The sequence below is a fragment of the Pelodiscus sinensis genome, chromosome 1, assembly GCF_049634645.1.
Source record: "Pelodiscus sinensis isolate JC-2024 chromosome 1, ASM4963464v1, whole genome shotgun sequence".
Classification (NCBI taxonomy): domain Eukaryota; kingdom Metazoa; phylum Chordata; order Testudines; family Trionychidae; genus Pelodiscus; species Pelodiscus sinensis.
This window is the reverse complement of record NC_134711.1, coordinates 312,499,696-312,516,259: the sequence shown is the minus strand read 5'-3', so window position 1 is coordinate 312,516,259 and position 16,564 is coordinate 312,499,696. Positions and strand designations below refer to the sequence as shown.

Here is a 16,564-nt window from a genome sequence, read left to right as displayed (position 1 = left end):
ATGGTGTCCTTGGCCTCTGTTTGTCAGAGGCTGGAGAGGGATGGCAGGAGACAAATTGCTTGATCATTGTCTTCGGTCCACCCTCTCTGGGGCACCTGGTGCTAGCCACTGTCAGCAGACAGGATACTGGGCTAGATGGACCTTTGGTCTGACCCAGTATGGTCGTTCTTGTGTTCTTATGTTCAACAGATTCATGAAAGTGGGCGGATTAGTTTAATTGTTTGAATTGCTCTTAGTAAGTGACATTCTGACACTAACTTTACCTAACTAGGTCTAGTAGCAATTTCTGAACTGATTTGTTTATAGAAAAAACAAGGAAATTAAACAATCGTGAGTGAAGTATGAGCTCTAAGAAGAGACTTCACAGATGATAAAAAAGCAAATACAGTGAGCTGAAAGGCAAATATACATACAGATAAATGTATACACACACACGTGGGTGCTCTCTGGAGTCTTTTTTTTCAACCTCACAGTGTTCCCATCCAGTACTTATCAAGAGGGGCCCATGTAGCTAGAATTAAGTCTCACCTTCCCAAGGATAGTGGACTGCATGGGAGATGCTCAGAAACAGAGCAAAACATCAAGAACTTCTATACAGCAAACTACAAGGTGTGACCAACCCCTCACTTAAATTGATTCAGAACCAAACTTACTGTCCAGCCATTGGTATGTCTCCTGCAGTCCTATTCACATTGGTTGCATGACACCCTCATCCTGGAAATGGAAATCCTGGATAATCTAGTTGCAGGACACCCACGGTAGTTCATGAAACTACCCAGTCAGACGCATGGTACTAGAGTTAGTGGCTTCAAGCCAGTGGTCCCAGACCTTCACTCTCTGCTAAGACAGTGAGGACATGTCTACTAGGAAACTATTTCAAAATAATGAAAATTGACATCATAACTCACAATTTAATAAAATCAAAATAGCATGTCCCCACTGTGGGGAAGCATCAAAATTAGTTAGAATAATTCTGAAACAGTGTGTCCACACTGACTGGAGTCTGCCTCAGACTTAGGGCCCCTCTGGAAACCCTCTAATGAGGGCACCAGGAAGGTGGATATTTCCTGTTGCTGCTTGGTCAGGCAAGCTGCAACACGTGCTTTCAGGTGCTCCTCTCTACGGCCGTGTCTCACATGCCACTTCTCCACTGTCTCCCCCCTCATGGGACACAAAAGGAACACAGTGCACAAGTGCCCAGGCAGATGCCACAGCACTCACAACATGGAGCCAGAGCTGCTCTTAAGCAGCGTTATGCTTACAGGCCTCGTGCTGCGTCTCATGGTTTTTTCTTGAAAAAACAGGACTGTTAATTGGGGGGACATAGAACAGGGGAAGGACTGGGTAAAGAACCTGGAATGGAGGAGGAGGAGGAAGGGAGGTTTAGGGATGAAACTGGTACTGACACCTGCCTCTGTGTGGTTGGGAGGCTTTGGTTGCCTGAGAGGTCCCATTGCCCTGTGTTCTGGGGCCCTGGCGGCCCCTGCGGGGGGCTAAGATGGAAAGCCATGGAAGTAAGAGGGAGTGGGGAAGTGGCAGGTGGCCTGCTCCATGCACAACACCATGCGCTCCATCACTGACATGAGGGAGGAGCACATGGCGTAGTGCTGGCAGGCCAGCTGGTCCCAGGCAGTCTTCTTTTGTTCCTGGTCAGGCCAGTGCTCCTCCCAGTCCACAGCGCGCTCCTGGTGCTCTTCCTCGAGCCCCTGGATGAGGGACTGCAAGCAGGCCATCTGCTCTCTCAGGAGGTCCTCCCGGGTGCATTTCCTCCTGTGGATCTTGAAGAGTTGGGTAGATGGCGTGGGAGGTAGGGGATGCACCAAGCTCTCAGCTGAACCAGCTGTGAAGAAAAGTTACAAGGGCAGTCATCACAGGAGACACTGCATATGAAGCCCTGCCCTAATGTCTGAGCTGACACTGAAGGTCTCAGTTCAGACAACGGTGATGTGCTTCAAAGCAAGGCCATATGTTGCCTAGACAGCAGGCACTTTCCTGCAGGAGCACAGACGTCTCGGGAGCATCACTACACCCACGGCCTGGGGACAAGCAGACCTGGGAAGAGAAGAGGAATGGGGCAGAGCAGAGTGGCTTGGCTTGGCTTTCTACTGTGCCCTGCACACATCAGGTCTGGCACTGGTGGCATGCCACAGAGAGAGAACTTCTATCCTTTCCCACTGGAGGGGTAGAGGAGAGTTGGGGGACATGTATATGAGTGGCAGAGGCCACTTGCTGGAGAGAGTGCTACTGGGTTCCCCACTTCTTCCTCCCCTCAGCAGGTTTGCATGCACAGGATAAGACTCCTCCACGTTGCCACACTTGACCGGGGGCAAATGCTGCCTGAGTGAAGACATGACCCCAATCTGTAAGCAGCACTGCTCTGTGGTTCCTTAGTGGTGGCTTGTCATGGGAAGGCATCCCGCCACGGGGGCTGGAGTAAGACAGGCCTGTGCAGGAATCTTGTGAGAAGGAGACAAAGGTTCCTCTGTGAGAATGTCATGGGGCTGAGTGATCTGGACTGGTGCTCCATGTGCAACCTGTGCACAGGCTGTTGTGAGGCTCCCAGGCTGAGTAGGCCAAGAGAGAAGCATGCAGCCCCTCACAGCCTGTCACCTGCGCCTGTGTGTACATAGGAAAAGTTATAGAACTCACCAGAAGCACCTTCCCCGGGTTTGTCCAAAGCCTGCGAGACATCCTGAGGGGGTAGACTGGCTCTAGGGTGAGGAGCACGTCCTGGCTGGCAGGCATGGTTGTATGGCTGGCCCTCTTCCTCCTCCTCATCTGCCATCCTGCCCTCCTGGAGGCTGACACTCGGCATGTTGTGGTCAGACTCCATGATGATGATTGGGGATGTGACTGGCCCTCCCCTCCCAGGATGGCATCCAGCTGGTCGTAGTACCGGCAGCTGTATGGTGCCACCCCGGAGCATCCACTCTGCTCCCTGGCCTTTTGGTAGGCCTGCTGAAGCTCTTTTATTTTCATCCAGCATTGGTTGAGTGTCAGGGTGTGGCCTGGCATGGGGCTTGTAAAGCTAGACACATGCAAGAAGCCCTTCTCTTGCTGCCAGGAGTTTTAAGCTCTGCTGGAGGAGGGGAGCAGTGAAGATTGCAGGTGTGGCCAGAGCAGTCAGAGCTGCAGCTGTGAGACACCTCTGGAGGCCAATTATTTCAAAATAGCAGCACTGAAGCATCCACATTAACACTATTTTGAAATTTAAAAGGGTGAGTCTAGATGACAGGGTTTTCTCGAAAAAAGTGGCCTTATTTCAAAAAAACTTCCCTTGCATCTAGACTGCTGCCGCGTTCCTTTGAAAGTAAATCGAAAGAACGTGGCAGGTTTTTTTGATCATGGAAAACCTCGTTTTATGAAGAAGAACGCCTTTTTTTGAAAGTGCTCTTTCGAAAAAAGATGCTATGTAATGCAAATTGTGCTTTTTCGAAAGAGAGCATCGAGACTGCCTGGGTGCTCTCTTTTGAAAAAGCAGCTTGCTTTTTCAAAAGTACTGGTTGTAGTCTAAATGCTCTTTTGAAAGAGGCTTGCAGTCTAGATGTAGCCTTTGGCTGTGTCTACACTGGGCCACTTATTCCGGAAAAGCAGCCGCTTTTCCGGAATAACTTGCCAGCTGTCTACACTGGCCGCTTGCTTTTCCGGAAAAGCAATGACGATCTACTGTAAAATTGTCAGTGTTTTTCCGGAAAAACTATCCTGCTCCCGTTTGGGCAAAAATCCTTTTCCAGAAAACTGTTCCGGAAAAGGGCCAGTGTAGACAGCACAATAGTCTTTTCCGCAAAAAAGCCCCGATCGCGAAAATGACGATCGGGGCTTTTTTTCCGGAAAAGCGCATCTACATTGGCCATGGACGCTTTTCCGGAAAAAGTGCTTTTCCGGAAAAGCATCCTGCCAATGTAGATGCGCTTTTTCCGGAAATACTTATAACGGAAAACTGTTCCATTTTAAGCATTTCTGGAAAAGGGTGCCAGTGTAGACGTAGCCTTTGTGTTATTCCCTGAGGAAAGCAGGAGTACGGATTTTGAAATAACCAGCCCATTATTTTGGCTTGGTAGTATGGATGCTCCACTTATAAATTTGAGCTAAGGGGAGTTATTTTGAAGTAACTCCCTAGTGTAGACCTGGGCTGAGATAGCAGGAAATCTTAAGTTGGAGCGGCTTTTGGGCTCTGTATGGACCTTAATTTTTGGTAGGCAATTTACCTGTATTCTCATGCTCACTGCACAATTCAGTCAGCCGTCTATATTTCTGATGACAGGCACAAGACAATATGATAGAGCCCACCAATCACCATGGCCTACTGAACACCTGTAGGTCCCCTTTTCCACAGATGGATTTCCTCACTGTGAAGAAAAGATTCTCATTTATCTTTCTTGGAAAGTTTCTTCACAGGGAAATTCTCACTCCTCTTGTCCTGGGTGAACTTCCATCACAATACTTACCTTGACTTTATGATCTATACACTTAGGCTACGTCTACACTGGCATGATTTTCCGGAAATGCTTTTAACGGAAAAGTTTTCCGTTAAAAGCATTTTCGGAAAAGCGTGTCTAGATTGGCAGGATGCTTTTCTGGAAAAGCACTTTTTCCAGAAAAGCGTCCGTGGCCAATCTAGACGCGCTTTTCCGCAAAAAAGCCCCGATTGTCATTTTCGCAATCGGGGCTTTTTTGCGGAAAACACTACTGTGCTGCCTACACTGGCCCTTTTCCGTAACAGTTTTCCGGAAAAAGACTTTTGCCCGAACAGGAGCAGCATAGTTTTTCTGGAAAAGCACTGATGATTTTACATTAGATCGTCAGTGCTTTTCTGGAAATTCAAGCGGCCAGTATAGACAGCTGGCAAGTTTTTCCGGAAAAGCGGCTGATTTTCCGGAATAACTTGCCAGTGTAGACACAGCTTTAGTGAGAGAGTGGTCTGTTCTGCCATGTCTCTGGGGTTAATTTATTCAAGAGCCTCAGAAGAGAGACATTTTAATAGGTGCTAAAGCATTACTATTGTTGTTTCTCACTTGCCTGCTCACTTAGTAATCCTGACATTTTGTATTTGCTTGCAGTATATACATGTGTGTACCCCACACCTTGACTAAATGTACTGGTGCATTTTACCTCCCCTGGGTTACTTGGCTACATATATGTTCTACTTTGGCTTTTACTTTCCCAGCACCTCACTGAGCAATATACTAACCAATGTCCCTTGTTAGCTGTTGACATGGAAACATAAGAGCTTTGATCAGTGACTACATTTTTTTAAACAGAACAGAAAAGCCCTAAATGCATGTTTTGCTGATTCACTTTCAGCCATTTTAAGCTTTAGACAAATCTACTTTGTTGTCACTTTTTCCTTCCTTAATTGATCATGTTCTGAATTTGCATTTAAAAATCAGGACATCTGAAATTGTGGTTGTTTTGGTTATTTAAATCTTCCAATCTTATTCCCACACAATTAAAAAAGGCAAAGTCTTTTCATAATGTTTTTCTGCTTGATGAAACAACTATATTCTAGTTGATGCGTCCCTTCCAAGAAAGGCACTGCTCTATAAAGCTGGCAGTCTCAGGGCATGTCTATGTTTTAATTTCGAAAGAGGATATGCAAATTATGTGGGAATTTGCATATCTTCTTCTGATTGCTTTTTTGAAAGCAGATCTTTCAAAAGTGAAAGAAGTCTGGACGTGGGCTTTTTTCGGAAAATAACCCCCTTTTTAGAAAAAAACGCTCTTCCTTTAAAAAGGAGGTTTATGCAGTTTTTCAAAAAAGGTCTTCCCCCCCCCCCGAAAAACACGTCCAGACTACTTTCATGGAAATCCCATGGAATTTGCATATCGTCTTTCGAAATTAAAACAGTCTAGATGTGCCCTCGCGGTGGATCTGAGAAACAGACTATACGAGTATTGAAAAGCTATTAAAATATCTCTATGAAAATAAAAGGTGCACTGCTTCCTTAGCAAAAACATCACATGTTATGTCTATTATCTCTTCTGGAACATTGTTTAACTATTTTATGAGATAGAACAATAAGGAAAAATGGACACAAGTGTATGCCTGTTATTTCTATCATAATTGCTAAAAGAGAAGTTGTTCCAGCAGGCATTAATAATTCAGTATTTGGTTTATAATTTCACTGAACAGCTAGTAGTTTAGCAAAAAACTAGATACAGGTCTAGTTAAGAAATCCACTGATAAGGTAACGAAATGGATTTCTATGGGCACATCTATACTGCACAGCTATTTCGGGATACCGGAGGTAGCTACCTCGCATCTACACAAGCTGTCCATTATTTTGAAATATTTTTCAAAATAATGGGCGTGCTATATCAGCATACGGTAACTCTCATTTCATGAGAGATAAAGGATGTCTTGAAATAGCATGTTATTTTGAAATTTTGCAGTGTAGACGCGCCAAATTTCAAAATAAGCTATTTTGAAATAGATTCCAAATAAGATACGCAATTTGCGTAGTGCAAATTGTGTATCTTATTTTCAGTTTAGGGTGCTGTGTAGATGCACCCTATAAGAGTGACCTGAACAGGGAACTGATATGCAGTGGAAAAATACATGTTTTAAAGGATTAACCTAAAGGTCGGGTTGCCGGTGCCCCCTACTGTGCTCCTGCCCGTCTCCAGACCTCCCTGTTTCTGGGCATGGACCAGGATGTTGCTGGACCAGGAAGTCCTGGTTAAGGGAGGTACGACCTGTACTGTATATATTGCAAAATAAAGAATTTAAAGTAGAGTTTATTGTCCTGTACAACAAGAATACTACTCTAAGCTGTAATTTATTCCATAGGGTTCTGTCCTGCCAGGTACTGAGTGACACGAGAATTGAGGGTGTTCAACACCTCAAGTGTCCAGCTCTTGTATGACCAGAGCCACAGTAAGCTACAAATCACCAACTGGAGAATTGTCCCTTGAATGCTTTTTAAAAATAATGGCAATATACACAGACTACAGTATAGCACTAGGCTGCATCTCTTTTGTATCAAGATCTTTGGGACGACCCAACGATCACCCTCTTTAAAAAAAAAAAAGGAAACTGGATGAGTAGATTCCATAGTATCATCTCACTAACTCTACCCAAAATCCTCAGGCTGCCCTCATGTCAATAAGTGGACGGGAATTCGTTAGATTTTGGAACCTGAAAAACTGCTCTGTAGCCCCAAATAAAAAAATAATAAAATGGACTCATCTCATCCTCTTTCCCCTTACATTTTGGGAGACTAGACCATCTTCAAGAGAGATATCTGGCAGGTGGCTGGGTAGCACAGTCCCCAGCAGCTGGTAGCTTAGCTGGACGTGTTGATGTGTGCCTGGGAAACCCTGGTTGCCCAACAAATGTAGGTCTTTGATAGGCTCTTTGTCCAGTCTAGGGGGGCATTATTAGGGAAGTCTCAGAAAGGAACCAGACCATCAGTAGTGGGTTGAGATTCCTAGTATCAGACAGTAGAGGGAGGAGCTTGATGACATTTAGAATCTCATAAAGAGGCACAAAAGCTTCATCTTTTGATCAGTTTGGCTGAATTGGTTCTTCTGCTCATGACAACAATGTCCTGCCTCAACCATGATGTAAATGTAAAGGAGTGTGTTTAGGTTGGAACCTGAGATGAGAATGCTGTGACTTTTTTGGGGTTATACTTTCAATCTTTGCTGTCCATTAACTTTTTTTCCCCCTCCCCATAGGAAAAACTACTTTCATCTGTAAAACTAACTTTACCTTTTAAAAAATTATTAACTATTTAAATATTAATAAAGCAGGACTCACATCCATCCTGAGATAATAAGAATAGTGTTATAGAAATCTTTAGCCAGGTCATTATGCAGCTAAAGGTATATCAAATTTCACACACCCAGACATGTATCAAGCATATCACTGTCTTTTAGCATATCACATTTTAGTTCATTTTACACCAGCGCTTCAATAAAGTTTAAATCTCAACCTAAAATGCACTAATGTGAATGTCTTCAGCTCCACAGTTCTCACACTCCTCTTGTACATGGAGAATGACAATTCACTTGCAGCATACACTAGGGATGTTAAATTGTGTTTTATCAGCTAATTGAGTAGTCAATGGAATATCCATCAACTACTCGATTAGTCAATAAGGGGGAAAACTGAAGAGCCACAGCGGGGTTGTTTCCCGCCCCAGGAGCTCACCCTGCTGCGGCTCTGCCTTTTAAATTCCATTTAAAATGCCATTTAAAAAGCAGAGGCACAGCATCTGGGACCGGGCATGAGCCAGGAATCAACTGATTCCTGGCTTGTACCCAGTCCACTGCTGTGCCTCTTCTTCCCCTGCCCCTCTACGGAGACAGTGTATGGGGAACCAGCTTTTAAGCCGGCTCCTCTCAGAACCAATTTATGCTCTCATGCTTGCTGCCAGGGGGAGGGGAGGAGGGAAGGGGGTGGAAAAGAAGGGGAGTGACTAGTAGAGTAGTGACTAGCATACACACAACATATTGGGACCATAGCTAAGGATCTCTGAAAACTTATAGGCCTGATTTTCAGAAGCACTGATTGTCTGTATTGTTACTCAGCTCTTTTTCAATTATGCTGTAAATTTTGAACTTTACAGTGCTTGAGATTTAAAGGTAAATAACCAAACATAAAAAACTCACTTGAGACCATTTATATTTCAATACAAATAGAGAGCTGTAGTGGTTTCTATTTTGCCATTGAGGGGTACAGTGAAGACTCTGGTGATAATTAAAATAATAACAACAATAATATTTAGGTGCCATGTTCCCTCACAGAAATCCTTTCACAAAGGTATAATTCTGTAATAAATGTTTTCAGCATGAAAGCAAAGTAATTTCTGGTGTGGCACTGTGATTGGGACTACACATCCATCCACTCTAGAAAAACACATAGGCCATATCTATTGCACGTACCAATAACTTTTGATTTTATTTCTGAGAGTGGCAAATGAATTTCCAAGAAATTATGGGGGACAAGGGACAAAAATGTGAGAATTGCATTGACCTGCAAAACCAGCAAACCTAAAATGAAAAGCATTTTGTTACTGAAATAGAAACAGCAGATACTGCACAGGCTGCCTTTACAGCTTTAGGGTATATGTGCATGTTTGAGGAAAAGTCTGAAGAGACGACAGGATGCTCCACACTTTTGAAAGCTTTTCCTGCTAATTAATGGAGCAAGACATTCAGTTCATGCCGTAGACTGCATCATCAAGAGTGTCTGTAATTTCTATGGATAGGGAGACCAGGCTATTACAGCTTCTGTATTTGATGTTTTTTATATTTTTAAATTCCTATTCCCCCTCATAACTACCCCAACCCACCCAAAATATCCAGTGAAGTTTTATCGTCACTGAGTGTTTCTTGCAGAGGGAAATGTCTTCCCCCAGATGTTCAGGGAAGAATTTTGTCATCTTTACATGTTTCTCACATTTAGGGGTCTCAGAGAACTCCATCTTTCAAACCTAATATAATACTTACTAAAGACAATGGGAATGTGTAGCCTTCAGGAAGAAAGTCAGATAAAATGATGGATATAATTAGGGTTGCCAACTTTCTCACACAAAACCAAGCACCCTTACCCCACACGTTCTCTGAGGCTCTACCCCCCACTCACTCCATACACATCCCTGTCACTCACTCTCTCCACCCTCACTCGTTTGCTCATTTGCATCCGCAAGAGTGTGGTAGGGGGTGAGGGCTCTGGTGGGGGTGGGATTGGGGAGAGGGATTTGGGGTGTAGGAGAGTATTCTGGGATGAGATTGAGAGTTTCAGCAGGTGGGAGGGAGGATCAGGGCTGGGGAAGACAGTCAAGCCTGGGAGTGGCTCAGGAGTGCAGACTCTGGGTGCTGCTTACTTAGAAAAGGCAGTTTGTCCTCCCTTTGGATCCTTTCTGAAGGCACAGCCAGGCGGCTCTGTGTGCTGCCCCCTCCACAGGTGGGGCAGCTCTCATTGGCTGCAGCTCCCATTGGCTGTATTTCCTGGCCAATCAGAGCAGTACGGGGCACTAGGGGCAAGGCAGCATGTGCAGCCTCCAGATTGCCCCTACATGTAAGAGGCAGAGGAAGGACATGTTGCTGCATCCCCTCTGCATGGTACCACCAATTGGACAGACAGTGGCAGAGCTGCCAGGATCCTTTTTCATTGGCTGCTCTGTTCAAAAACTGGACACCTGGTTGCCTCAGCAATAACAGGCATTCTATAAATGTAACCAACCCTGAATGCTGCTTGCAATCCCCACAAACTTTGGTGATTGAACTCTTCACTTGTAACTCACTGCAGTTCCTGAGCTAAAATCCTGAGATTTTTCAAACCAGAGCTCTCCCCAAGGTGCTACTGCAACTACGGCATCCAGTCTATTTTTAAGGAGTTAAGTAAGTGCACATATTGCCTGTAGCTCCAAATGGAGGATTCGTTGTTCTGGAAATCAGAGTAAACAACAGAATGCTCCTAGCTCCTAACATTCTCTAAAGGCATATCTCCTTTGAGCTGTATGGAGGCCTGAGAAGTTACTGTGACAAATGTTCACATTCTATTCTTTTGTGGCTCAGTATATAAATTAGAAAACCCAATAATTTAACCACATGTGTAATTTTTTTGTGTTTAAAGAACTATACTAACATTACTTAATTATCCCTTATAGCCCTCTGGTAAAGGAAGCAATATTATCCCCATGACTGTGGAGATCGGGAAGCTGAAGTAGAGGACTGAAGAGATTTCCTTAAAGTCAGAGACTATGCCTACACTGCAGAGCTTTTCTGGGATCCTGGAAAAGCTCTGCTGCATCCAAGGAACACGTCTGCTTTTTTGGACAGTTTCCGAAAAAGCAGACGCGTTCTTTTGGCATCCCTGTATTCCTCAATGTATGAGGAATAAGGGATATTCTGAAAGAGGAGGTTTTTCCGAAATTTTGCCCCATGTAAATGGGCCATATTTTGGAAAATCCTTTTCCAACGCCCGCCCCCGGAAAAAATACACAAATTGCAGTTTGCAATTTGCATCTCTTCTTACAATTTAACTCCACAGTCTAGACGTAGACTTGGTGGCAAAGCCATTGTTAAACTCAGGGATTCCTGATTCTCAACCCACTGCTTTTTTTCCTGATCATACAGCCTGTGAGCCTACTGGTTTCAAAGATTGAAGATACCTAATGAACAATTCTGAAACATCTTCTTTCTTTTAAAGATTTTTTTATAATTTTCTATCATTTTACAGCTGTATCTGTTCAATGTATGTTTCGTACACCATGCTCATTAGTCATTACCATCTTCTAGACATTCACGAACCACCAAACTCAGGTTCATATAACAGGCAAGCATGGTAAAAAAAAAAAAAAAAAGAAAGAAAAAAACCCCCCACTGATATGGAACCATGTATGAGGTTCAGAATGATAATTTTCTATAAAACCTAGAGGTTTACAGCAATTAAAAACATTCTATTTGATATCTGCCAAAGATATATATAATTTCCTTTTTTTAAGCTTTTTTTTAAATTGAATTTAAGGCTCACTATTTTGAAGTGCCTAATATACTCTCTGTACTGTGCAGTATCTGTAAGACTGGTACAGCATGGGCAGTAGCAGTGCAAGATACTTTCTGTTGCCCACTAAGGAGCCCAAGCCTTGACATGAATGACCATCTTGTATGGCTGACAGATTGAGGCTCCATGCCCAATTGAACTGTGGTGATTCATCTCATCCTTGTGATGTAAGGGAACCAGTATAGCTATGGAAAAAAATTGAACTGCAGCAAACCATTCTATACACTTACAAAAGACTACAATCTCATTTAGAAGCAATGACTTTTGGTCACATATGATCTTGGACAGATTTAAACCACCAGGCTAGAAATGAAAGGCTCTGAGTCTCCATAAACCTCCTGAACAGAATCCAAGGTTCTAAACAGCCACATTAATTCTGGGTTAACTCCCTTGGGTAAGAATGTTTAATTATACGCCTTTCTTCACAAATTGTCTATAATATGTAAGAATTGTAAAGTATTATTGTTGTGTATTCTAAACTTGCCTGAACCCCTTTTATCTAGAAATCAGATAGACCAGTGGTTGTCAAACTGTGGGTCATGACCCCATTTTAATGGGATCACTGGGACTGGCTTAGACTTGCTGGGGCCCAAAGTGTGAAGCCCAAGCCCCACTGCCTGGGACTGAAGCCAAAGCCTTGAGGGCTTCAGCTCAAAGTGATAGGGCTCATGTTACAGGCCCCCTACCTGGGCTGATCCATCAGCTAAAGGAAGCGTGGCTCAGGCTTCCCACCCCCTCACATCTTGTGCTACAGAGCTTAGGAGGCCTAGGCTTTGGTCCCTCCTGCTGGGGTCATGTCATAATTTTTGTTCTTAGAAGGGGGTCACGGGGAAATGATGTCTGAGAACTCCTGAGACAGTTGATCCTATGAAGGCAGGTTCACTGGCATGGTATGCTCCCGGTTACATCTGTTTTTCAATTGACTGCCGTGCGAGGTGTAATTCTGATACGCTCACCTGCATTTTCCATAAATCTAACACTGATCTACTTTATGATACATGCGCGCACACTTACAATTTGGTGGTATCTATTAATTTAATGGCATAGATACTTCATGTTTGTACTAGAAGATCCCTTCAGTGCTTGATCATTAACAATAAAGTTCACTGGCTGGCTCCCTTTCAACAAAAAGACAGCACTTCCTAAATGTTTCAGTCCTTTAAAAGGTTGCCATAGTCATGAGAGCTGACAGACATGCTGGGACCCTGGGCAAGGTGTGTGGGGAGGTTGTTCTGTGCTCCCAAAAGGGGTGGGGCCTCTGGCAGAAGGAGCAGGGACGAGGGCAGATAGCCCTCAGAGCCACCCAGAGCATGTCACATAGCTCCTGTAGCCATTAGAGTGCATTGCATGGTACTCTGGTGGCCATTTAAAGGGTCCAGGGCTCTGGGTGCCATCGCTGCTGGAATCACCGAGTAGTTGTCCCCTTTGCCTTCCCCCACCCTCAGCAAGATTGGCCATATTCTACAGCTGATGAGTGAATCGAGAGAAAAGAGCATGGACGGGCAGCTGTTTTGAACCAATGCAAATGATTTTTCCAATAACAAATATTTTAAGCCAGTTTTTCTCAACCAGTGGTATGAGTACCCTTAGGGGTACTTGAGAGGTGTCTGGGGGGGGTATGTCAACATAAGAACATAAGAACGTAAGAATGGCCGTACTGGGTCAGACCAAAGATCCAGCTAGCCCAGTAGCCTGTCTGCCGACAGTGGCCAGCACCAGGTGCCCCAGAGAGGGTGGACTGAAGATAATGATCAAGCAATTTGTCTCTTGCCATCCTTCTCCAGCCTCTGACAAACAGAGGCCAGGGACACCATTTCTATGCCCTGGCTAATAGCCTTTAATGGACCTAACCTCCATGAAATTATCTAGCCTCTCTTTAAACTCTGTTATAGTTCTAGCCTTCGCAGCCTCCTCTGGCAAGGAGTTCCACAGGTTGACTACACGCTGTGTGAAGAAGAACTTTCTTTTATTAGTTGTAATAAACACAACTGAAATTTGGAGAAAACTGAATTTTTGTTTTAAATTTTACAGTGTTATTATTTTTGTACTTTTTACACCCAAAATTTCATCACCTGCCCAGCTATGATTAAGTTGTTTAAACAAATGTGTTGCAATGGTAGAAAAAATTTTGTGTGTCTGAAAACTCTAGGTACTGGGGGCACTTATAATTTTTTTAAAGGGGTACTTTACAAAAAAAAGTTGAGAAACACTGTTTTAAGTTATAAGTCCAACAGATAAGGATGTAGTCAGTACCAAAAAGTCGTTTGTGTATAGCACAGTATTTAGTTTTATTGATAGTTGTCATCCACCTGTCAATGAGTTTTTGAGCTAGAAGTTGAATGGTTAAGAATGAAAAGTGGTGAAAAGCAGAACCTTGTCTCAGCACTTTAATTAAAACAAATTGATCCAAAACAAATCCATTACCCTTAGCCAGGCAATAAAAGAGCCACAAATAACCACTGTTTAGCCCATTACACATCAGTTCCTCCATAGTATCATATTTTCTGATTTTCTTTATCTTGTTCTTTCTGACTGAAGTGATTTAAATGACAAAGAAGGTCTGGGTTCCTTAAGATTTTTTGACCCTCACCTAGAGCCTCATAATATCCTTTATGGCCTGCAGTTGGTTTCTGTAGACATTCTGATAACACTCCTCACAGAAGATTAGGGCTCAGAGCAGCAGGAGCAGATGAGTTCTTAAGAAACAATGACAATATTTTTATAAGGCCAATACTAAAGAGAACAGATAAAGAGAAACCAGAAAATATGATGAGAGCCAGAATTAGTGTTGAAGAGGAACATTTTCCAAGGAGCAGCAGTGGCTCTTTGAAATGACTAAGATAAAAAGCAAGGAAAGAATACAAACCACCAAAATAAAGCAAAGGAATACATAGTTTATGTTAAATGTTTCTCACTCTCTCTGGTTTATTCTTAGTATATACAGTGTTTAGGACTACATTTTAACAGCTTTGACAAATGCAATCCTAGCACCTACCATGGCTCCTGCCACAAGTATTGCCTTTCCTTTCACCCTTTTTCTCAAGCAGGGCAGTCTGACCCACACTTCCTATCTGACTGCTGCTGGTGCTCTAAGTGTATTTATGTTTTAATAATTCTCATTTAAGAAAAACTTGTTTCCCTGTTTTCTGGTTTTCCCAGTGTAATTTTATCTATGAAGCAATTACTTTATGTACCCACGCACTGCCTAAACCAATGAAATTTATCCCAATTAAAACTCCAATGCTAAAACATTTCAAGCTAAATAGATACACGCACATACACACACAAGCTCTTATTCAATGCAGAATAGCAAAACCATAACATCTTAAATAAAGAAGAAATGAAGAAAAATGGCATCATTAACTTTCCATCACAGCTAGGGAATTGTTACATAGACATTTTTAGGATAATTAGAAGCATCTTGTCCTTCGCACACTGCACAGATGCTTATCAAAATGATCATCTAAAAAAAATTCATCATCTAAAAATGATCATCTAAAAAATTCAGGCACTTGGCCTGAATTGAAAGGACATTATTACAATAGTCTCTTACACTCCAGATTTCTCATAAAAGTCCTTTAACGAGAAGGGGATTCTATCCTTAATGTCCCCAGGAAATCAGAACATTAGGGAACACACATGCTTGCCATGTTACTCTTCCTCCCACCCCATTGCCCCAGTACCTAAAACAGACACACACTACCCTTTGTAACAACCATATATTATTTGAATCAACAGCGCCTAGCACATTGGAGACCATACCCCTGACTGTGGCCTCCATGCTTTACCACATTCTAAACAAATGATAAAAATATATAAAATACAGCATTTAGCAAGCACAATTTTAGTAGAGATGAATCCAGCCAGCTTTCTTGGCTTTGACAGCATAAGTTCATGCAAATAAAAATGAATGGAGGTTCTTCAGGTTTTATGGCTGAGGATTTTCTGCTCAGTTCTGAAATAAAAGAACAGATCTCTATTTTTGGTATGAGAAGTAATATTTAGATATGTGGCTAAAAGACATCAGAAGAATGCCATCAGGCTATGTATTAAGACAGAGAGTAACATTTTCAAATGAGCGTAAGTAATTTAGGAGCCTATGCTCCATTTCCAAAAGTGATCTAGATAATTAGGTATACATTTTTAAAGGTATGTAGTCACCTAAAGATGCAGACAGATTTTCTAAAGCATTAAGCAGATTAGGTAACTAACTCCCATTGATTCACTTGTTTTGGTACTGATCAATATCCCATTATGTGACGTTAGATGCCTAAATTCCTTTGAAAATCTGACCATCAGAAACCTAAGTAACATTGACTTTCAGTAATACTTAGGCTCCAAAGTACCTAAATCAATTTGAAAATGGCACCTAGGCACTTTTGAAAAGTTTACTCAGAGGCTATCGAGTCAGTTACCCTGTGACTGCCACCAAAGGGGATTTTGGCTTCTGTACTTAAAAGTTTTGATTTTTTAAAAATTTGTATTAATTTGATGCTGATGAAAGGTGCTGGGTTGTGAGCAGAATGAAGTCCTCTACTTACAGAATACTGTATTGATAATGACATAAAAAATGTCCCTGCACTTGCCCTGCCATTGCGACTCTTGTGGCAGACATGAGGCTACTATGTAACAATCTATAGATACTGTATTGGGATTTTTACTATTAGGTGTATTGGGTTTAATCAACAGGTAAGTTAGGAAACAAACAGGAATTCAAAACAATGATTCAAGATAAAACGAACTACTGAGGGCTATCACAAGATAATGCAATAGATACTGACTCTAAGGGTGGGGTACTGGCTTGACTTCCTCTTGAGCAAACCAAACTGCTTTTGGATAGCAGCAGGCCAAATTCAAGAAACTAAGAAGACAAAGAACTTCTAGCTGGATAAAAGTGTATGTCTCTCTCACTCAGGGTCAATTGTTTGAGAGACAGTTTTTGTTGGGGAACAGACTGATGCACAAAGACACTTGCTGGCATGTCTGAAGCTGCTAGGCCTTTCTAGGATTCTGGGGGATGGTAAGTCATTAGGTAGAATAAATATGACA

At 42.7% G+C, this 16,564-nt stretch overlaps 1 protein-coding gene and 1 long non-coding RNA gene across 30 annotated transcripts in view; one reads left to right on the top strand and one right to left on the bottom strand.

The window, feature by feature from the left end:
* Positions 1-16,564, bottom strand: part of DLG2 (discs large MAGUK scaffold protein 2) — a 1,555,116-nt gene that overhangs the window by 115,046 nt on the left and 1,423,506 nt on the right. The window contains exon 19 of one of the 28 annotated variants that reach the window (XM_075919440.1): positions 13,618-15,470. The exons of the other annotated variants lie outside the window; for them this stretch is intronic. Coding sequence (XP_075775555.1) covers positions 15,437-15,470 — 34 coding nt within the window. The 3' untranslated portion in view covers positions 13,618-15,436. Of the gene's footprint in view, positions 1-13,617; positions 15,471-16,564 lie in introns of those variants that run through there. 28 annotated transcript variants of the gene reach the window in all.
* LOC112547334 (uncharacterized) overlaps positions 1-16,564 on the top strand; it is a 77,532-nt gene that overhangs the window by 23,273 nt on the left and 37,695 nt on the right. The gene's annotated exons all lie outside the window — the stretch shown is intronic.